The sequence below is a fragment of the Camellia sinensis genome, chromosome 5 (genome assembly GCF_055761805.1).
Source record: "Camellia sinensis isolate YWXY chromosome 5, ASM5576180v1, whole genome shotgun sequence".
Classification (NCBI taxonomy): domain Eukaryota; kingdom Viridiplantae; phylum Streptophyta; class Magnoliopsida; order Ericales; family Theaceae; genus Camellia; species Camellia sinensis.
Genome location: NC_138965.1, coordinates 156,213,848 through 156,237,868, shown reverse-complemented (window position 1 = coordinate 156,237,868; position 24,021 = coordinate 156,213,848). Strand labels below are relative to the sequence as shown.

The 24,021-nt window shown below is 36.8% G+C and overlaps 1 protein-coding gene across 1 annotated transcript; it reads right to left on the bottom strand.

The window, feature by feature from the left end:
- Nucleotides 1-5,592: 5,592 nt before the first annotated feature.
- On the bottom strand, nt 5,593-11,343 carry LOC114323302 (putative protein phosphatase 2C 27). The gene is made up of 4 exons (XM_028270871.2): nt 10,941-11,343; nt 8,828-9,019; nt 7,450-7,661; nt 5,593-6,546 (listed from the first exon to the last, which is right to left on the bottom strand). The coding sequence occupies exons 1-4, from the start codon at nt 11,091-11,093 to the stop codon at nt 5,976-5,978; spliced, it is 1,128 nt and encodes a 375-aa protein (XP_028126672.2). The 5' UTR covers nt 11,094-11,343; the 3' UTR covers nt 5,593-5,975.
- Between the last annotated feature and the right edge of the window lie 12,678 nt (nt 11,344-24,021).

The window sequence follows — 24,021 nt, the reverse complement described above, 5'->3', positions numbered from 1 at the left end:
GCAATTTCTTGTAGTGAGAGTCATTCCTTTGTACTCAACCTTTTACATGGTTTTCTGTAGAAATTTAAAGTTTTTTCTAAACATATTAATTTTTTTCATCTTATATTTTTGCTAAAAAATATTTTAACAATTAATAAAAAAAACCACTTTCCAAGCATGCCCTCAGTATAATTAATTTATTAATATATATTTGTTTGACACTTTAATCATGGCCTCAAGAATTACGGTTGGTCATGGGTTGCTTTTGTATGTAAAGTGTCAAAAGAAGATAATTGAGTTTTTTTATTTTATTATTGAGAACATGGTGTTGAGATCAACAACACAATCATACGTACCACTAAATGATAAGGAGTCAACAATACAATCATACATACCACTAAATGATATGGAGGCCCAGTTTGTTAATAGATTATTTTAATAATTTTTTAATTTTTTATAAAAAGATATATAAAAAAAAGAGAGATTAATATGATAATTTATAATGATTTTTTTAATTTTTTAACTAAAATGTATAGTTAACAAGTGAGGCCGGAATATGAAAAATATTTCGGGTGTACAATACACATCACATGTAATCTGAATATAAAATTATGTAAATTTTCATAAATTTACATAAGTGATCTCGTAAAAAATACGTAAGTTGAATACAAATTCATGTAAGTTAGTAAAAACTTACGTGATTTTGTGATGTATGTAATTTTTTGTCCAATTTATATATTTTTGTGAAAATTACTTATGTAAATTTATGAAAACTTATATAATTTTGTATTAAAATTACGCACTATACACTAAAAAAATTTCAATCATTTTAATATAAAGAATCTGTTAAAATGCCTTTAACTAAAAAAAATAACAAAGTCATATTACACTGATACATTATTTTATATAAATTTCGATAGAGTAGCATTTTTCTAATAACAAACAGGATTGCTTCAATGTCTTTGTAAATCTTCTCATCAATACAAATAGTAATATTATACAGAATAATATGATAAATTTTAATTTTATTATTTTAAAATAAAAAAAAAAACTCATCAAAATTACTTATATTTTTAAAATTGTCACCACCATGTCATTTTTGTCTAGAATTCCGTATAAAAATCATGCAAGCATATCATGCTTGGATAAAAAAATTACGGACAAATACAATAAAATCTCTTTTAGTAAAGTGTAGATGGAAGGGGACTTGGCATGGCTACTATCCACAAATTATTCGATTGTATGTAAATAATGAATTTAGATAAAAAAAAATTAAAAGAAATAAAGAAAATGTAAATAAAATATAAATTATTATTATTATTATTATTATTTCCTTTATATTTTTTTTTTTTTTAAAAAATTATGATCTGAATCTATGATTCAAACATAAAAAGATAAAAAATAAAAAGTTTTAAATTTTAAAATAATTAATTAAGAGGATAAGGATGAAGACATTTCCGACAAACCCCTCAACACGTGATTCATCTGAAGAGTTATCGGATTCGGGTCAGATTTCCTGTAATCCGAATTCGAACAGATTTTAAAGCTATCCAAATTGAAAAGGTAATGTTTGAGATATCAAATTTTCTATTACATAAATGATCAAATGTTTTACATGGGTGTAGAATTTATATGAGACATTTGATCATTTATTTTGTACAAAATTTAGAACCTATAGCATTTTTTAAATCGAAATTCAATCAAATTACAATAAAGGCTTCATTTGGAAGCTAAAAGGTCATTTGGCATTAGGTAATATAGTTAACTTTTTTGTATTGAGATTTTTTTAGCTTGACTTTTTTAGTCTCGTTTGGTTTTTGTTTTGGGACTTTTTTTACTTTTATGAGAGAAAAAGTATAATAATTATGGATAAAAAGTAGTATTTTATTTTATTGGCTTATATAACCTATTTTTCTTTTTGTGCTTTTTTAGCTCCAATGAGAAAACCAAACGAGAGTTAAATATTTTAGTTAAAAAGTCACTATAAATTATCACATAACCCTTTCTATTTTTCTATATATATTTTTTTTTGTAAAAAATCAAAAAATTATTAAAACAACCTATTTAATTCAGTTGATCCAAATATAAAATCCCAAATTCGGTCCAATCCAAGTTATTATGAAAATAAAAAATGGGTTGATAGTGGGATCAGATCAAATTAAAGGTATCCGAACCAATCTGGCAATAATTCCATCCGTTGACGAGCATAATGTTTGAGATTTACATTTTTTGTGGTTTTTTTGTTTTGTTTTTAGTAAATCATTTTTGAAAATTTTTAAAAAGTTTTAGACTTTTGGTTATAGTTGACTAGACGGAAAGAAAAGTTAAAAAAATAAAATAAAACAAAAATAAATAAATTGAAAAAGAAATTTAGACAGGATAAATAAAAAAAAAAATTAGTTGGTTTTTGGACATGTTTTTTGGTTTTTTTAATTTTTATTTTATTTTTTAAATAGCTATGCTCCAAACCCCCCACAACCTCCACACCCCCACAGCATTTGAGAGAGAGAGAGAGAGGGGGAGGGGGGGAGAGAGAGAGAGAGAGAGGGAAAAGAAAAGAACAAAACAAAAAACAAATTGAATAGTCACAAATCAATTAGGGATTGTGGGATTATCAAAAATGAAGATCTCAAGTATTTTTCTTTTTTAAATTTGTCTGTACAAGATGGATAAGAAAAATATAAGATTTTGACATAATTTTTTTAAAAAAAATATAAAAGACAAAAAAAAAATGTTAGTTTTTAAGTGTATGCCAAACATAAATTGCTTTTTTATTAATAAATTTAAAACAATAATACATTGTGAAAGATAAGAATTGTATAATTGTTCAAGGGAGAATCACTCTACAGTAGAGAATAGAAGAAAGAAAATTACATAAATATAGACGGATGTAACCAACAGAGTTTGAGTTGCACCTATACATCTTAAACATATAAATATTTATATTAAAATAAAAACAAATAACCTAAAAATTTAAAATAAAATATTAAAGGGCCAAACAAATAACTTAATAATCTAACAAAAATTATAAATTACAAACAACAAAAAATCGAGTGATAACTAAATTATTGATTTTTTCACCCATATAATTTGAAAAGACAAGATTTGTATCATATCAATTATCATTGTTAAAATCGTTCCATCAAACTCCATTATTACCACCAGGGTTGGTGGCTTGGTGGAGGATGCGGCACATTCTCTAGTTAAGAGTCAGGATCGATTTCTGGGAGGGGCGTTTGAAATCTCTCTTGAGAACACGCTTATACTCCCCTCGAACCCTGTCATCTGCTGCGGCGTGTGATTGCTCTCCATTAGTACCTTGATGGTGTATTCCTCACTTGGTAGGAATTAATTCCTAACTGACAATCGACTACCCTGAGACTACGGTCCAACGGGACCATGATAATACCACAGAGCCCTTTTCTTAAAAGTAAAAAAAAAAACTCTATTATAACCACTGTCATACTTTCGACACCATCGCAATATATTTGTGCAAATTATTTTTTCTGTCCCGCTATTAATTAATTTTTCGTTATTTATTGATGGATATGTTCCATCAATCCAAAAAAAAAACAAGTCTTCTTCATCTATCTATCTATACTATTATAAAGTGAACAGAAACTTTGGTGTCCTGAATGCCATGTGACAGTATTTTTTATTTTTTAAAAAAAAAGTTAAACAAAGAGATGGGCAAGGCTTGAACCCATGACCATGGGTTTAAGTACAAGAACTTATACCACTTAAGCTAAGTACACATTATAGTATTAATTTCATTATTATTTTTTTTATTCCTACTTATTTAAATTGCACACACATTGTGTGTATGCTACCCACTAGTCTCAAATAAAAAGCATCCACCAAATTGGAGCCACGTTTCTCAGCATTAAAGAATATCATCCACACACACCATATATTATCTATCAATCTCCATCCCACCAAACCAAGGCATGAGTATGATATGAACCATGACTTGCAGATGGATTAATTTTTTTTTATTTAATCATTAATAAAATACAAAATAAATAAATAAATAAAACGTATATTAATAGTCTGAAATTTAATTTAAATATGGATTCTCACCGCTTCAAAGACAACTCTAACTCCAAATTTAAGATTATTTAATTTTTCTTTAAATAAATATAATTTAATTATATAATTATTGACATTTAGTAGTCAATTTAATAATTTAATTTTTCAGATGAATTATTTGTTTGATTTGATCAACTAAAGTGAACCCATTTTCGATCCAGAAATTGCTCTATATATATGGTTCATACTTCATTAGTTTTCTTCCAACACTACTCAACAACACTAAAATCAAGAAAAAGAAGAAGAAGATGCACAACCATCCACCACCACCACCGGATCCACACCACCACCACCCGGGGCCACCGCCGCCGCCGCACCACCACGATCCACCCCATGCCCTGCACCAGCCAGGTCCTCCTCCTCACCATGAACCACCGCCTCCACCTCCTCACCACCACGGACCGCCACCACCTGAGTTCGGCCACCCTCATCCGGGGCCCCATGCAGCTCCCCCAGGTGGGCCAGGTCACCCGGAGCCACACAAGCCACCTCCACCTCATCACCACCACTAAATCATAATAATGGGCTCTTCAAAAGCTTGTATGTTGCCACTCTTGGATTTATTATATGTGGCCTACTGTGTTGTGTTATGTTATGTTATAACTTATGTTGCTTTGATGATAATTATAATAATAACATGAAGTAGTATGTGTGATAATATGATTTACCTTTTCAAATAAATAGTTTTCCTTTCTCTCTTATTTTCCCCCAAAACTGATTTGAGAAAATCTGTTTGGGATTGTTTCTATTTGTGAATGGAAATCTTAAATTTGTGAATGAATGGTGCACCAAATAGAAAAGGGAAGAGAAAATTAATGAAATTGAACACAAATTCAAGTTCCAAATAGCAAAAGAGAAACTTTCATGGGACTGAAGAAGGCAACTACTTCCATAATTGGTGATCTGGTGACATAAATTAGTCCTCTATATTTATTATGATGTGAGATTGATTTACTAATTTGGAGTTTTGATGTGAAAATTCATCATCTAAAATGGAGGAATGTCAAAAGTAGTGAATTTTACGATGCTTTTGTAGGGCTTGTGATCTTAGTACTTTTTAGAAATGATAAAATTCAAAATTGGTTTTTTCAATTTTTTTTTTTTTTTTTTGGACCTTTTAACAAACAAAAAAAATTGTAAAAAAAATAAAAAGAATAGAATTATATTTTGTATTGACTTTGTAACTAATTTAGTTTGTTCCCAAACATTTATGACAAACCACTTTCAGAAGATTATAGACAAAATTATGATGTTTGTAAATTTTAGTTATGTTAAGCCATCATTTTATTTTTCTCTCTCATTCAACCCACAAGTCGAACTGTAAAATTTGCCATTAACATTCTCTCTCATTCAACCCACAAGTCGAACGGTAAAATTTGCCATTAACATTCTTCATGATAGAGGTTTAAGTCACAAAACAATCTAGGTAGAAATGAATCCTTTGCAAATCTCATTTTAATAGGAGTCTGCATTTTGCAGGGTCGTCTGTTCTTTATTCAACCAACAAATCAAAACAATTATAAATATACAAACAAAAGAGCTAACAATGGATATTACAATTCAAGAATCACAATCTGTATACAAATTATAGTCATACACCACTCTGGCATATACAAACCCAAACTTTCCCACTCAAAAATTTCTTCTTGTTTCTCCCATTTTCTTGACAACCAAGTGGGACAATAATGACAGATGAACAAAGAATGTTGTCTCTACTACACATGTACAACAGGACACCAGAAAAGAGCCAATTATCATCAGCATCACCGGCTAAGTACACATTATCATGGTTTTAAATAACGGTAACAGTATAAATACTGGTATCAACAATATGGTCATATATTTATTGGTGTCCAAAATCCAAATCCCAATACGTATCAGCCAATCTAATACGTATCAGTTGATATTTAAAACCCTGCTCCTTCTAACAGAAATTTGAGGTTTTGAAGCCCCTCTGCAGAAATGCTTCTCCTGAATCTCGGCCTTCGCACCACCACGTGAGGCGGTGGCTCTGAATGAAAACAAACCATCACGACAGTGAGATTGTCTATTGCTCCTCGCTTTATTGCTTCCTCTACTATTTGCTTGCAACACAACTTCACATCGTTGTGTTCTTGGAGTTTCCTCCGGGCAAAGTCCACCGCGTTTTGGCTTCTAAACACATCCCAAACTCCGTCACTACCAATTATCAAAAACTCGTCTTCTTTTGACAGTGTCACCAACTTGACTTCAGGTTCAGCAATCAACGGTCCACCCTTTTCGCTAATTTCCTTTAGTCCAATCATATGCCAATCACCTAGGGCCCGGGTCACGCCCAATTGGCCATTCAAGTATCCGTCATCAATAAATCCCCCCAAAGACTCGATCCTTATCCTTTCATTATTGCAGCATGGCCTGTGATCTTTCGACATCTCTATAGCCATCCCACGTCGAGACAAAACTGCCCGGCAATCTCCGGCATTAGCTACGAGTAAAGATCTGTTCAAATTGACATATAACGTAATTTAGCAAATGCTATGCAACAACACATGAAGGACGCATCAGTTCTCAAACTGAATGGGACTATTTCAACGTCCCTATAACTGTAACTGTCCCGTTCATTTTTTTTTTTTTTTTTTTCATATGCTTTCATATTGAAATTCACATTCTTGATGCAGGCCTCTGAGAAAATGGTACACCATCTTACAAACCAAAATTTAAAGAAAGAAAAAAATGAAATTGAAGAGACTGTTTCCGTAATTGAACCAGCAACTGAACCCGCACCACGAGGATGCTAACGGAATGTCTTACCATTGGGCCAAGAAATATGGTGTAATCCTATATTTTCCTTGATGGTTCCATTCAACATGTTGAAATTTCTTCATTGAAATACTATGAAAAAACTGAAGCACTCCTTCAAATTCAAGGGATGTCTCTCCTCACAAAGCTACTAACAAAAATGAGTTATGAGTTCAAAACATTATGTGCATAAAAAGACGATAAACTTTAAAATTTAGAATTTTCAGAAACAATACTTAGAATTATTCATGGTCCATAAGCATGGTGTAATTTCTACACTGAAATGAGTCAACTGTGTCATTCAAATTCAGGGGATGCTCAAACACGGAGATTTTATGCCTCTTTTTTTTTTCTTTTTTTTTAAATGTAGTTCAGTAATATAAATGTACACGACTTTGATTGAAACACAAAGCTTAGTTTGGTTTGGTTAGTAATTTAAATGACTTCCTTTAGTTGACCTAAGTTTATCCTCTAACTGGTTGCAACCAATTATATATGTACATATTTCAAAACCAGAGTCTATTTATCAATGCAAAGAAATGGGTTAACAAAATTATCATATTATGAAGGAAAGAAACAAATAGAAGAATAGGAGCAGCTTACCTCCCAAAAATCATTGCAGTGAGTGCTGTTGTGCCAGAAGAGAGGGCAGACTCAAGAGTGCACGACTTTGCCAAGGCAGCATCAGTCTCCATGAACGACCTCCTGACCACTTTCTCAAGTTCTAAAGGGAAATCAGCATCCTCAACTATGACCCTTGGTAAGTGGTCACGCACAAACTGCGCTGCACCCTTCCCCTCATGCCCATCAAACACCTATTATTGAAAACCAACGGCAAATATCCATTAACAGAATGATATGTCCATAATTGTATGTACTATGAAAACTAGTATTTTATTCCAAGGAGCATCATGGGCAACCGATAATCCTTATTTTGTCTCAACGTAATATCTAATGAAGATGACAAGTGTTTGATTGATGAAACAGCAGCCACTCTCATGGCTTAGTTGAATATTGAGGTACATGAAAAATACATAATAATGTAATTTTTTTATAGATATGTTCAAATATTATGTGGCAATCAGACTCCTTGCAAGATAGTGTGTGGTCCAATTTAACCTCACTTGATCGATACACAACCTAACAATGTTCCAATTCTAGCTAATTGGTACCACTTATCCACATCTTAGTAGAATGAAGATGGATAATATCTGTATCAAATCCTAATTGTTTCTGAATTTGAATTCTTGAGTTTCTAGTTATCGAAAGCATAGAAAAAGAAAGAGGCTTGTCTCCAGTCCAAGGGTCCAGTTTCCATGGCTGTGGGCTCATTACGAGCCCGTTTTGGTGATCCGAACCGTTCAAATTATAGGTCTCGTTGAGTATATCATCCAGGATTATACCACATTTCTTTTTAAAAATAAAAATAAAAATAAAATGTGAACAACAAATACGATTTCGAAAATAGACTATCCATTTTTTTATACAAATATAGACCTACTATATGGTTATCGATATCTAATCAACTTAATTTTTTTTGTGATAATTGACAATCCTACAAGTTAAATATTTCAGATCACCAAGACGAGCCCAAGGTGGGCCCACCCCCATGAACGCTTGACCCTCCAATCCAAAACTTAGAATGGAGACAAGCTTGATTCTAGAAAAGAAAAATACCCCCTTCCCCCTTCCTGAAGAAAAGGAAAAAAAAGAGGAAAAAGACGTAAAAGGAAAAGTAAGAATGCAACTTCGTAATGCAACCATTTCTCAAGTGTAAAGTTCAAACCATTTAAAAACTCATAATAAGAAATACTTATAACTAATAATCATGGTTATTTGGGTAAAAAAAAAAGAGCAGCAACAATAATCTGAAGTGTGACTTCTTTAAAACCTTACCAAAAACTATGAATGACTTCATTAACCACTGGCTAGACAATCAAAAGACGAACAATAGACAATCAAAGTGGGTTAAAGAACTTACACCATAGAAGGAGATCACTTCTTCACTGTGACCAAAATTCTTAGCTAGGTCCGTGATGCAAATGTGAGTATCCTCCATATCAGAACGGGCTCCAATATCAGACCACTCTCCAGAACGGATAGCAGGGATGAAATTATTTAACGGGTTTTGTCTTCTGTCAACAACAACTGCATCTTCACAAATGCTTTCCAGCTGAAAAAAAATAAAGGGAGTAATTAGGAAAGAAAAATTCCAACTAGAAAAACACATTCTCTACAAAACAATGTACACAAAAATAAATCGGGTACAATCCTGGGACTTGCTTCTTTAAAATGGGTCTTGATTTTTAGGAAATCTTAAGAACCTAATATGAATTGATACTCTAATAAAGTTGACTTGAAAAAAACAAATCAAGCAGTGTTTCTAACAAGGAGGCTACGGAATTTCAAAGAAGTGCCCTCAATTAGTTAAATATAAAAAATGAGAGCAAGGTCACAAAAATAAAAATTCTCAGAATGAAACTCAAAGTTTCAATCACCCACTTTGTCTCACTGTTTGGATTTTGCTAAAAAAGACCCCATTTTTTGGCGCAAAAAAAAAAAAAAAAAAAAAAATTGGCATTTTGGTTTCGACCATGACAAAGGGAAGAAAGCAACTTTTTAACAGAAACCTCCCCTATTTATAGTGATAAAAAAACACATTTTTTTTGCCAAAAAATTTTTGTAAAAAAAAAAAATCAAAAATAGGGTGGCTTCAACCAGATCATCATTTATTATGAATGAAAAATACAATTCAGAAATTGAAATAGTTTCACAAACACACAACCAAATCAATTTCAATTAATCCATTACCTAAAATGATCCCAGAACACAATAATTCGGAACAACTACAAAATTAATTAACCTCAGTTACATTACAAGTAATGAATAAATTAACTAATACTACTGTGATCTTTGAAATATAAATTTCATAACACTTTAAACCAAGGTTTTGAAAACCGGACCGGACCGGCCGGTTCGACTGGTTGAACCGTCGACCGGTCGGGGTTTCGGTCCGGATGGACTCTCTAAACCGGCCAGAAATAAAAACCGGCGTTTTTAAGGAGAACCGGAAAAACCGGCGGTTAGACCGGCAAACCAGTCGACCCAGAGCCGGTTCGCTGGGTTGATCCGGTTCGGAATTTTTTTTTTTTGTATTTTCTTTCTTTCTTTCTTATTATATATATATATATATATAATATAAGAATATAAGAAAATTTTAATTTAAAACTCTTTTTCAAGGGCCTCCTCATGTGAGGAATTCCATTAAGAGCTTGATGAAATTATTGTGAAAGCCTTCATCTATTTATAAGAAAAAAACTCTTTCAAAAAAATTCAAGAAATCCATGTGGGATTCAATCAAATGTATTGGAGGAAATATTAAAAATTTGATATCCCTCCAAAATTTTTACTCTCCTTTCAATCAAATTATTTGAATTAAAATCATATAGAGGGAATATTAAATATTTGATTTCATCTTCCAAAATTGAAATTAATAATATTTTAAAATATATTATTCTATTTTTCAGTAAAAAAAATATTAAGACAAATATTTAAGATAATTTAATATTTTTAATATTTTTAATTTATAATTTTATTACTTATATTTTTAATTAAATATAATTTTAATATATTTATTATGTCACGGTTCGATTCAGTCCACCCCGACAGTTGAACTAGTGACCAGTCCACCCGATCCCTTTTCCGGTTTGCTCACCGATCCGGTTTTTAAAACATTGCTTTAAACACTCATATCACACATTTAAATAAATAATACACATTGTTAGGAAAATAAGGATAATTAGGCAAATTGGCAAGGTAAGAGGAAGAGTAATTAAAGAGAAAATCAACTCCATTAACACTGTTTAAAAGTTGTCGTTATTGCAAGGGAGATCAATGTGATTTCATCAAAATTGTGAAACTTAACTGTAATTACCTAATTACTCAATATAATTTAGTACCCCTATATCTAATGATAATATTCACAAACAAAAACCCAAGTAACGAAAACCCAACTTCAATCAGCAAAAAAATAAAAATAAAATACCCAGAAACGATTAGAAACAAATGGGTGTTGAGATAGATTGAAGACTTACAGGAAACGAATTTCCGAGAGATATCTGATCAGAAGAAGCGTGTTTTTGGCCAAAATCCATGTGGGTATGAGGCAACAATTCAGAATACAAAGGACAGGAGGTCTTGCCTATTACTGCCTCTGTAACAACTTGCTCTGCGTCTTGCAGACACATGAAGGCTAGTCTTCGTTTCACTTTCTAAGCAACTTCCACAGAGAAAATATGAGAGGAAAATAATGTATATGATAATTATTGGAGAGAAGATTCTGGTAATATATTGAAAGCTTTGAGGAGAGAGATACATATATGTGAAGGCTCTGTTCGTGTAGTAGTTTTATAGATGGAACAGTGTTTTGAGAGGGAGAGAGAGAGAGAGAGAGAGAAGATTCACGGATTTTTTTGTGGATGCGTGGCTGTGTTACAGATTTTTCGGTCACATGGCCCTTCATATAGTTTTTTTTTTTTAAAAAAAAAAAATTTCGGCGGTGCAAATAGAAGAAATTTTTATATGTTGGAGGGTATCACTGGAAATTAATTTTTACATGTAGTGGTGTAATAAATTTTAAAAAATGAAACTTTTTAATAATTTTTTTTTTGGTTAAAACCTCGTCTTTTCATAGAAGGCCTAAATTTTATGTTTGGTCAGGTCTTAGGTTAAAATTTGTTAGTTAATATATATAAGAATAAATCTTAAATATATTTTTTAAAATTTGTTTAAAATATAAATAGTTTCATATGTAGTTTTAAAAATTATAAATTTCTTTTGTCAAAATTACTTGAATTGTTAATTGACATATATTTCTGACATTAATAAAAATTATTAATAAACTGAATAATTTATTAATAAAATAAAATATTTATGCGATTCGAAACCTGAAGAGATGTAATGTGATGTGATTTTCAAAATTACATGGGACAATTTTTATTTTAAGCAAATTTTAATAGTGTATTTGTAATTTACCCTATATATAATTCTATATAATTTTTTTTAAAAAAAAAACATAAAAGTATATCTACAACAAAAATATTTTGAAACTCTAATTTTTGAGTTCTAATAGCTCTAATGTGTACGTGGGACTCATCTGATGTAATGTTTTGGTCTCTTTTTTTTTTTTTGTTGGACTTTTTACAATTAGAGGTCTAATTTTAAAGGGATGTATCATTATTGTTTTAATCCCTATAAATATAAAAAAAAAAAAAATTATCATTTTTACGCCTATATCACCTCCAAAAAGGATGTATTTATACAATTTTTATAACTGAAAAATTAATATATACCAATTCATAAATGAATAGTGTAAAACAATAATTAAAAAAATCTTGATACAATTAACTTTTTTTAATAACCACGTTACAATCACATCCACTTATTTAATAATTCTAATATTGAATAATAATTGTATTGGTAATGAATGTGCCATGGAGTTGAAAGTGATGTTGTGTGCACCTAATTTGAACAAAAAGACATGTAATATGTGAAGATGATGTAAGACATTTACACTAGATTTATTTATTTATTTTAACCTTTTGTAAAAGGAGAAGATATTGATTCTCTAATGGTGTGTCACTAAAAATATGCACAGATAAAATCAAGCCCTCCTCTTTCATGTTCAATGGTCCAACATTGTTTTTGTTTGGTATTTGCAAAATGCAAAACAGTCACTAAGCCAAAAGAAGGGTTATTACGTCATCTATTTGGGTGATGTAGGAAGTTGGTTAAAAACTAATTTTTTGATTTTTTTATATAAGAGTTAATACAAGTCAAAATAAGTTGAAAGTTAACTTTTGACTTTTTTAACTTATTCTCAAATGCCCGCTTTATAATAATTTGTCTGTTGTTGCAACTCAGGTAGGTATCATGTTAGGAGAGTTTGGACATTGTTGGTACATGTTTGAAAGTAGATTCACACATCTGAATTAAAAAAAATAAAATAAATAAAGGTGTGAATATAAATTTTAAATAATGTGTGTTGGGTCATGGTATTGCATTTTCTCCCGAATTGGGCCATATTGTTGCGACTCATTGTTTGGGCCTCAGATACCTTGTGTTAGAGTCATAAGTAGACTCCATTGGGATCAAGGCAACGATGCAGTAGGCTTGCACGAAGAATTCTGATGCAAAGAAAAAAAAAAAATCATAAATAACTCTCAAATTCTAGGTGCATGGAGCATGTTGTGCCTGCACCGTGGTGTCTCGATGGAGTTGGTGGCTTTTGATTTTGTTCAATAACTCTTGCCAAGGTTAATAGGAATGGCAATGGAGGATGGTTTTAGTCCCCCCCCCCCTCCTCGTCTCTCTATTGGGACAGGATAGTGATGGAAAAGGAAAAATCAGAATGATGCAAGAACAGAAAAGTGTCAAGATAATTTGTCACACCATTAGATGGAGACAGCAATATGCAAAAGAGATGATATAGCATATGAGATGATAAATATTAATAAATAAAGAGAGCTAAAAATACTTAAAATGTGTAGGAGAGGGTTCAAGAAAGGAGTTGGAAAATTCAAAGATCTTCAAAGATCCTTGAAGAACAACTTCGAATTCTCTAGAAGAAATGATGAGAGGCTTAGATTCTTCAATAATCTCAACTTAGGAACACAACAACAAAGGAGATGATGGAGATAAGAGATTGGGTGAAGAAGAAGGCAAAATGGCTAGAGAATAGAATAATGGCAAGGCTCTCCCATGGATCTCCCACTTTCACTCTCAAGGTTGATAATGGAGAAGGGAAATTAGTTCTTTCCCAAGAGTTAAAAATCTCCAAAATCCATCCCTTGTAAAGCTATGGGTGGGTGCTATTTATAGGCACCTCATGATGTAGGATGGAGCCCATGTGCAAGGCACATGGGGGATATTCTCTCTAACCACCTTGTCCGAGGAGGTGACCTCTCCGAGGAGGTGACTTCTCCAAGGAGGTGACTTCTCCGAGGATGAGAAAACCTCGAAGAGGAGATCAATCCCTCGGCGAACCCTTCTTCTTAGCCACACCTAACCAATGATCCCCAATCATCCCAAAGGGTCAGGGGTAGTCCCAGAGGACGTCCTGCCGCAAAATATTGCCGAGTCTCATGGACCCCCCGGGGTCGTGCCACCTCGACCCGGGTATAGGCTAGTTTAACCGAAGAGTGAATTTATCTCCACTCACCGTCCTCGGGATCGGGTCCTTTGTTCGAACTCCATTACGCCCATGGTTCTGGTGCGTAGATCCCGGAAAGCTCCGAGCCCGCAAGTGTTCTGGGACTCATTAACGGAGCGACTTCTAGATTGCGTCTGAATCCGTTCGAAGCCAAGTGCTTCGGATCTCTAGATTTGTGGATCCGAATCCTTTCGAGTCCGAGTGCCTCGGATCTCTAGGCTTGCTTAATACCCTTTCGAGTCCGGACCCGAGTAAGTCTCTAGGTTCGTGGATCCGAACCCTTTCGAGGCTTAGAGCGATTCAATCCGTTTGATGGCGATAAATCTGGGCCCACCAATCTTGGACTATTGGGCCTAATTAATTTAATGGGCTTCAAGTTAGCCCCTCTTACATTTGCCCCTTGCATGTATGAGAAATTGTAATTTTCTCAGACATGCATAGTTTCACCTTGTCTGTCATGCTCCGCATTACGTCTTCAGGAATATTTGGTCTTGACTGAGTCTAAGGATAAAGCTGGTGATTTACCGTAATTTACAAATAAAATCGACAAGTAACATTAAAATAAATAAATAAATAAATAAACATCTCCTTCTTTTTTTTCTGAACTTTTTTTTTTTTTTTTTTTTTGCCACTAATTTTTTTTTACTCCGGCCTAAAAAAAAAAATAAGGCACATAATACTCTTCACTCTAAAGAAAATAAAATAAAATAAAATAAAATAAGCACACACTAACTTCCATTTTCTTATTTTTTTTAAAAAAAATAAGGCCACATTTCTTTTTAGTCAAATTGACTTTGCTTTCCTTTAACAACTTGCAGAAAGAATCAAATTCACGTGGACTCACCAGGACATTCGAAGGCCTATTACATATATATAATCAGAATTTTTGAGAGAATATTCTACGAATCATACCTTTCTCTTTTTTTATTTAAGGATGAGGACAAAATCAAATACCTATCTCCTTTTTTCTAGAGCCCATTTCTCAGCCGACTCTTTCTCTAGATCAAGAGACTAACTCAGCTCTCTTCTACCTCAAGACTGACCCAGCTTATTCTTCTTCAATTGGCGCTCCGCAGCTACCAAACCAAAGGCCACCGTGACCAGCTTGCACACTGGCCATCGTCGCATCCCCAAGCACCATCACCATCTTTGTCCGCCTTGCTCCGGTCTAGGCCGCTGCCACTGACCACCATCACTCCGACGTCATCATTTTCCGACCTCGCCAAAACAGCGTCGCTGTTGGTTTGGCTGCACATCGTTCGCGTCGCGGCCCTGCCTTGCTTCCACAGTGCTTACTCTACCCATTTTTTTATTTCTTCAAAACTGTTTCAGATCTGTAAACTGTTTTTTGTCAAAACCCTCTTCTTATTCTTCTTATATTTTTGGATCTTTATGCTCATGAGCTTGGATTTGTGAAATACATATTTGGAATTTTGCAATCTTTGTTTTACAGAGGTAGCTGAATCACCGAGTTTGAACATAAATATCTGTTGATAATGCTTGATAAAATACATTTTGAATCCTCACTTGGGATCTGAACTATACTGCTGAGACTTGTTAAATCCGAGAATGATGAAATTTTACTGCTCACTTATGTGTTTGAACCACTGTTACCAAATCTTGAACTCATGTTAACAAATCTAACATAAATATAATATTTGATGCTTGCATTGAAATATTGATGTCAAGGGTGGAGATGTGATAGGAATGATGTCACGCTTGATGCCTTGCGCCAAGACCGAACCAGCCTACCATCGGCCTCTCTTTGCTGAAACTCTTCCTCCGGCTTCGACGGTCCAATGCAAACCACACACGTTCGCCCTCTCAACGCAACGTGTGTGGTTGCTGACTCTTTTGTGGTACCAGCGTTGATTCCGGCTTCAACTTATCTGACGCCGACCACGCACGTTTGCCCACTCAACGCAACGTGTGTGGTCTTGCCAAGCCTAGCCCAGTCTTGTTGATCTTGATCGACGCCGACTCCGCTACGTCTTCAACACTGCCTTCGTCCTTAACTGTCCAACGCCGACCACGCACGTTCGCCCACTCAACGCAACGTGCATGGTCTTGCCCAGCCTAGCTCAGTCCTGTTGATTACAGTCTGTAAAACCTTTCTGATTTCAACTTGAATTTCCAACATCGGCTTCGGACTTCACCCCTCTAACAGTCCCAAATTTGTGAGTATGAAATTCGGTTCCCTCTTCTTCTTGTTGAATATATAAATATATTTATCACTCCATGTTTGATAGTATTGAAAGGAGTAGAACAAACAAATATTTATTGTTGTTGTTGTTGTTGTTGTTGATACTCGATGGAATGATTTCAGTAATGAAACTCGTAATGTTGAATATAAATTTTGTTATCGAATGATTGATTGTTGCAACCCCGAGAATATTAGATATCATGTTTGAACTCCTGATGTAGAATTCATCGTAGGACTTGTTGATATGATGAAATACCTCGTTGAATAATAAAGATGATATATTGTTGTTTGTTTAACTTGTGGATGCTTGGGAAATACATAGCTGATGCCAAAATTTTGTGTGACCGTTGTAGCTTTACGTCGGCTTGAGAGGAACCAGCCCGAAGAGAAAATCTTAATTGTTGTATTTTTCATGAACTCGCTCAAAGGAATAAAATTGTAGTAGCTTAAATAAATCATTATTATTTGCTGATGTTGCCCCATTCTGATAACGCCTGAATCATGATATAAAATTGATATTGCTCATCTCATTTGTCGGTTTTACTATTTCAGACAAATAAATTCTTGATTGAGATCCACGACCTCGGGGCCCTTAGAACCCGCACTAATGAGAGCAAGGGCTGTTCCTCGGAAGTCCGAACAGAAGCAAGACTGTCCCTCGGGAGTCCGAAAGTAGCATACACCCTACTTTGGCAAGAAAGATTCCTCTGGAAGATAACCGAGTCTACCAAGCTTGCACCAACAGAAGTAAAGACTGTCTCCCAGAAGTCCGAGCAGAAGCAGGGCTGTCCCTCTGAAGTTCGAGCAGAAACAAGGTTCTCCCTTAGAAGTCTGAGCAGAAACAAGGCTGTCCTTCAGAAGTTTAAGCAGAAACAAGGCTGTCCCTCAGAAGTTTGAGCAGAAACAAGGCTGTCCCTCGGAAGTCCGAGCAGAAACAAGGCTGTCTCTCGGAAGTCCGAGTGGATGCGCACTTCTACTTTGGCAGCTAATGGAAGCAAAGGCTATCCCTCGGGAGTTCGAGTAAGAGTCCACTCCACTTTGAAAAGAAATATCCTCGGAGCTCGTATTGATGAAATCAAGGGCTGTTCTTCAGACCCGCACTAATGAGAGCATGAGTTGTCCTTCGGAAGGCTCTCCCTCAGAAGTCCAAGCAGAAACAAGGCTGTCTCTCGGAAGTCCGAGTGGATGCACACTTCTACTTCGGCAGCTAATGGAAGCAAAGGCCATTCCTCAAAGCTCGCACTGGCGGAAGCGAGATCTGTTCTTCGAAAGTCTGAGGCGGAGAACACACTCTACTTTAGCAAGAAAGATCCTCGAAGCTCACGCTGATGGAAACAAGATCTGTTCTTCGAAAGTCTGAGTGGAAGCACACGCTCTACTTCAGCAAGAAAGATCCTTGAGACTCGCACTGATAGAAGCGAGGGCTGCTCTTCGGAAGTCCGAGTGGGAACACACACTCTGCTTCAATAAGAAAGACCCTCAAAGCTTACATTGATGGAAGCAATAGCTGCTCTTCGGAGGTCTGAGTGGGAGTATACTTCTACTATGTCAAGAAAGGTCTCTTCAGGTTGGTAGCCGAGTCTACTATTCCCCTTTCTTGTTCGAGGGGCAGTAAAAAATTGAAAATGTAAATGTCATAGATAGACTTCTTCCACGGAATGTTGAAATTTGCCCCTAGAGTTGCAAGATCATTTGGAAAACTTTCACCAGCTGCTCGGGTTGTGGCCATCATGCACCATCATAGCCATGTCTTTGGATCTTTCTGTACAGACTGATATCCACATCTCCGCAAGACTTTTCATGGATCTGTTGTAGTCGGAAGCTCGCTTCTTGTTGGCCAACACACTGGGCTAGGAATCCGGTACCTCCTCGGAAGTAAAGTTCACCTTGAATAATTGTGAATTGGACAAGCTTGGCCATAGTCAGTTTTCTAACTTTGCTTCTGAGTTGTTCGAGGACTTCTCCTCTCCAGTCCTCCGGAAGGGTGAATACCAAAGCTAAGCAATGTTTCTCTATCGGAGTATATCGGACTTCTGCTCCTCGAATCTTCCGGCCGATGTAATACACCGGGCGTTCTGCTCCATCTACATCTTGGACCAATAATGCCCCTATGGACTTGGGGGTTGAAATTAAGTACAACATTAGAGGCACCCCGGGCTCCGGGGCTATCATGGTCTGAGGCGAGGTCAAGGCTGCCTTGATTCTCTCGAAGGCCTTTTGGTGCTCCTGGTTCCACTCGAACTTGGCATCTCCTTTTAATAAAGAGCCGAAAGGTGTAGAGATCTCTGCAAGTGCTGGGATGAACCTCCGAATATAAGACACATTCCCGAGGAACTTCTTTAACTCCTTCTGAGAATGCGGGGGAGGCATTGCTCTGATAGATTTGACCTCGTCTTCATCTGGGCTAAGGCTCGAACTTACGAATACCGGCCTCGGTGCATCTTGTCCATCACTCAAATCTATTTCAATAAGTTGTTCAGGCTGAGGCTGAGGCCCATCTTGTATGCATTCTGGAGCTACTTCAGGCTTTATTACTATATCATTGTCAGGAGGCTCTTCTTTTGACTCGGAGTCGGTGACTAAAGAAACCGACTCCCCGCACCTTCATAAATAGTACACCATCTTGCCTCCTTCTCGGACTTTCATCACCTTCCGAGGAATAGGCGGACTTTCTGGTCTAGACACCGCCCGCTTACTTGATTCTGCCATCGGCTCCTTGTCATCTTTGATATCCTCCCAACGAGGAATTTTGACCCCCCGAGGCTTAGAGGTGGTGGGAACTTCTTCGACAGCCAGTTCGGTGAAGTAGATGGCATCAGAATAATGAGCTTCATGGACCTCGAAAGGCCTTTCTGTAGCCTGAATTGTCACCGTCTTCTTTCCCCATTTAGCCTTAACACACTGATGATAACTTGATGGTATAGCCCCATGTCTATGTATCCAGGTCCTCCCTAGGATGATGTGGTAGTTTGCCTCGGAATCGATAATATGGAACTTGGTGGCCGAGCGAATCTCTCCGACGGCTAAATCAATTGTTACACATCCAATTGTAACTCTCCTTTCTCCACCGAAGCCAATGATGACTATCGGCTGCTTCATAATGTGCTCTTCAGAGATTCCGGCCTTTTCTAGAGTAGCGCGAGTCATAATGTTGATAGAGGCTCCACTATCTAGAAAGGCCCTTTTAAACTCAACCCCGTTAATAAAAGCAGTCACATAAAGCGGGCGGTTGTGAGAAAAAGGATACTTCCGATCAACCTCGGAGAAAGTAATGGCACTAGATTGCTCTTTTGCCTTCCTCGGGATAGATCCCTCAGTCGACATGCATTCCTCATGGTATGCCTCGGCTATATTAATGATAGACTTGGTGATTTTTGTTCTTGCCTCCTTAGAAAGTCCAAGCTGGTCAAAGAACTGCTTGAACTTTACACAGTCTTGCAAGGTTTTGACATAGTGATCCGGATCTTTTTCCATTCTTAGAGGCTCGTAGTTAACCATCTCCTCGGTCTCTTTAAAATAAGATGCCACATAAACATGGTGTCCTCCTCTTCCATAGTACTCTTCTCCTCCTTCTGGATCAAAGGGATCTTCGCCATGAGTCATAAATGTTCTGCCCTCTGGATCGAGAGCGCTTCCATAGTAAACTTGCTCACTCTCTGGCTCGAGGATGTCGTCCAGATAACAGTCATCGTCATCGAGATTGGCGATAGCCTCGATCATCGAGCCTTCATAAGCTATCATAGCAACATTCTTGCCCTTGTCTCGGTGTTGAGGATATGGTTGTTCTCGGATGTCTTGAGTCCCTCGCTTTTTGAACCTCAATTCGTCTGCCTCGACTTTATCTCTGAAGATTTTCCTGAGAGTCCAACACTTCTCTGTCGGATGTTTCAATGTACGATGGTAGACACAAAATTCAGGGCTCTCGCGGTCCTTTTTTGATGGCATTTCTTCGACATAAGGCAATTTTAGCTCTTCGTCGGCCACCCATTCCTTAACTAGAGCTTTCACTTCCTCGATTCCACATAGATAAGAAACATTCCCCTTTTCACCATTATATTGCTTTCTCTTCTGGCCTCTATGACCTCCTCCTTGTGAATTTCGGGTATCTGGGGCAGAGGCAGCAGCAACAATAGGTCCACGAGATGATTTGAAACTAGTCTTGTAACTGGCCTTAAATCCGGACTCCTGAGCCTGAGGAATGCTAATGTTCCGAGCTGCTTCTATTAATGCCGAGAAGGTGGGTAGCTTGTGATTAACTAGAAACATTTTATACCTGCTCAATGCCCCTTCTAGACAAATTTGAACCAGATAACTCTCCTCAACTGCTTCATGACAATCCACGGCCTTGTCCTGAAACCTTTTGACGTAGTCAAGGATGTCTTCACTTTCTTGTTGCTTCTCTTTACACAATGTAAGTGTGGTCACCTTCTCCGCCACTTGAAAGAACTTGGAGTGGAATTTGTTAACCATTTCCTCCCAACTTCGGACAGAGTTTGGGGCCAAATTAACATACCAACTATATGCTCGGTCGGTGAGGGACTTAGAGAATTCTCTCAGTCGGAGGACGTGGTTTGAACCATGAATACCTAGAGTCTCGATGAATCGCACAACATGTTCTCGGGCATTTCCTTGTTTGCCGTCGAACTTGATGAACTTCGGCACTGTATACCCCTCAGGGTATGGATAACTCAGCATCTCAATGGGGTAAGGCGGCTTGACGTCTGGATCAGGCAAAGAGGGTAAGGTCCTCTTGCCCCGTTCGAGATCGAACATGGCCTGCACATCGGCGAGAGTGAGAAACTGTTGAGGGAGAGAGTTTGATGGTGGTATTCCCGGGACTTGGCTTATGTACCCGAAGACTGAGCTAGGGGCGTCTTGGCCATTCTGGTGCTGCGAATTCATCATTGGTGAGGACATTTGACGATACTGGCCATCAGCGCCTATAGACAAGCCAGTTGGTGATGGGATATTGAATTGAGGCCCATAGAATCCACCGCACGGCGCCGCTATACCGGGTTGTGCTTGCAGATTTGTTGTCGGCACCAAAGGAGGCCCGCTTGGTGCTTGGGTAACATTCACTGGTGGCGTAACAAGATTAGGTACGGGCATAGCTCCCTTTTGCGCCATCATGCTCCTTATGTTTTCCTGGACACCAGCAGTCGCCAGAGCACCATTCATTACACCAGAGACTCCCCTAGTCACCATTGGATCTTGGCTTGGCACGCCATGGAGCCCGAGTATGGGCAAACTGCCGCCGCCTACTGTGGTTTGAGCATGTGTTACTGTGGCCGTGTTGCCATGAGTCATAGGCTGATTGGGGCCTACTTCTCCTTGGATTTGATTTTGCGCTCCGGCGGGAATAACTCCACCACCAGTTTGATTTCCGTTTGGCGCCGGTGCAAAGTTAGAACTCATCACCAACATGGTGTGAGTGAGATTCTGAAGAGTGGTAAGAATCTCTTGCTGAGTATTCTGAAGTCCTTGAATGGCTTCAAGCAAAAGTGGTTGATCTGGAGCCATGGTTCTGTCATCACCACCATTAGAGGATCCTTGTTGGTGAACTTCATCTTCTCCCGCCATCCTTGTTGGAGTTGTGCGGATTCCAGATCTCGTTGAGACCATTAACCAATCCGCCTCCCCAGCAGAGTCGCCAAAATGTAGGAGAGGGTTCAAGAAAGGAGTTGGAAAATTCAAAGATCTTCAAAGATCCTTGAAGAACAACTTCGAATTCTCTAGAAGAAATGATGAGAGGCTTAGATTCTTCAATAATCTCAACTTAGGAACACAACAACAAAGGAGATGATGGAGATAAGAGATTGGGTGAAGAAGAAGGCAAAATGGCTAGAGAATAGAATAATGGCAAGGCTCTCCCATGGATCTCCCACTTTCACTCTCAAGGTTGATAATGGAGAAGGGAAATTAGTTCTTTCCCAAGAGTTAAAAATCTCCAAAATCCATCCCTTGTAAAGCTATGGGTGGGTGCTATTTATAGACACCTCATGATGTAGGATGGAGCCCATGTGCAAGGCACATGGGGGATATTCTCTCTAACCACCTTGTCCGAGGAGGTGACCTCTCCGAGGAGGTGACTTCTCCGAGGATGAGAAAACCTCGAAGAGGAGATCAATCCCTCGGCGAACCCTTCTTCTTAGCCACACCTAACCAATGATCCCCAATCATCCCAAAGGGTCAGGGGTAGTCCCAGAGGACGTCCTGCCGCAAAATATTGCCGAGTCTCATGGACCCCCCGGGGTCGTGCCACCTCGACCCGGGTATAGGCTAGTTTAACCGAAGAGTGAATTTATCTCCACTCACCGTCCTCGGGATCGGGTCCTTTGTTCGAACTCCATTACGCCCATGGTTCTGGTGCGTAGATCCCGGAAAGCTCCGAGCCCGCAAGTGTTCTGGGACTCATTAACGGAGCGACTTCTAGATTGCGTCTGAATCCGTTCGAAGCCAAGTGCTTCGGATCTCTAGATTTGTGGATCCGAATCCTTTCGAGTCCGAGTGCCTCGGATCTCTAGGCTTGCTTAATACCCTTTCGAGTCCGGACCCGAGTAAGTCTCTAGGTTCGTGGATCTGAACCCTTTCGAGGCTTAGAGCGATTCAATCCGTTTGATGGCGATAAATCTGGGCCCACCAATCTTGGACTATTGGGCCTAATTAATTTAATGGACTTCAAGTTAGCCCCTCTTACAAAATGAAATATATATGAATACTTTGGCGTTTTACTTATATTTAACAAAATAAATTATGTATAGTACTTACAAAGGTTATTTATTTAATATAATCAAAGCGAGAATAAAGAAAAACGAAAGCAAATAAATTGTCATCCCTAAAAATTATACACGGTATTTTATTACTATGTATGATTAAAGAGAGTTGTCTTAATGTAGGTTCACACAAGAAAGATTGTTGGCACATTCCACATTAGATAAATAATTAAAAAAATTAGGCATGAATTCTAAATAACGAGTGTTCGTAGATTTAAAATACCCCAACATGAATATACAAGCTTATAAAATTTGGCAAGGTGTCTTTATGTTCGCCCACAAAAAAATGACAAGTTGATTGAAATATAAATTAACTCTCTTCCACTCTTGATAATTGATGTGACGTTGATAAAAGTTACACTTGTTTATTTGTTCCCATTTTTATTTCTTATTTTTTAAATCACCAATCCTATGTGTAAATTTATATATTGATAGGTAAAGTCATAAATAATACAATAATAATAGTGTAGAGGTCATTGGTGATGCATGTCATGGAGGGACCAAAACCAAATAAGGGCTTGCTTTCTCAAATTGTATATTATATGCTAATAGTGATTAATCTATTCTGGGTGTGGAAGGGAATCATTTTGATGGAACAACATTATTTTGAACATCTTTTAAGCTTACGAGAGTACAGCGGACTTTTGAAGATTTTGAAGATCTTTCATTTCGTATATACCCCACTTATTCTCTAGAAGCAGAATCTCTCATCTCATACATACATATATATATATATATATATATATCAAATAAATATTGAACCTCAGTCTTGAAAGTGGCCTCAGGAGTAGGTATGGCAATGGATAACCTACTCTGTGGGTATCCATGGAGACCCAACCCAAATACATGGGTTTTTCCCTCTTTCTCTTATCCATTGGGTAGAGTAAGTGATATTCTTTAAACATTCACAGGGGATGGGTTGGGGATGGGTACCCACTAATTTCCCCATATGTTTTTTTTTTTTTTTTTTTTTTTTTTAAGATTCACAA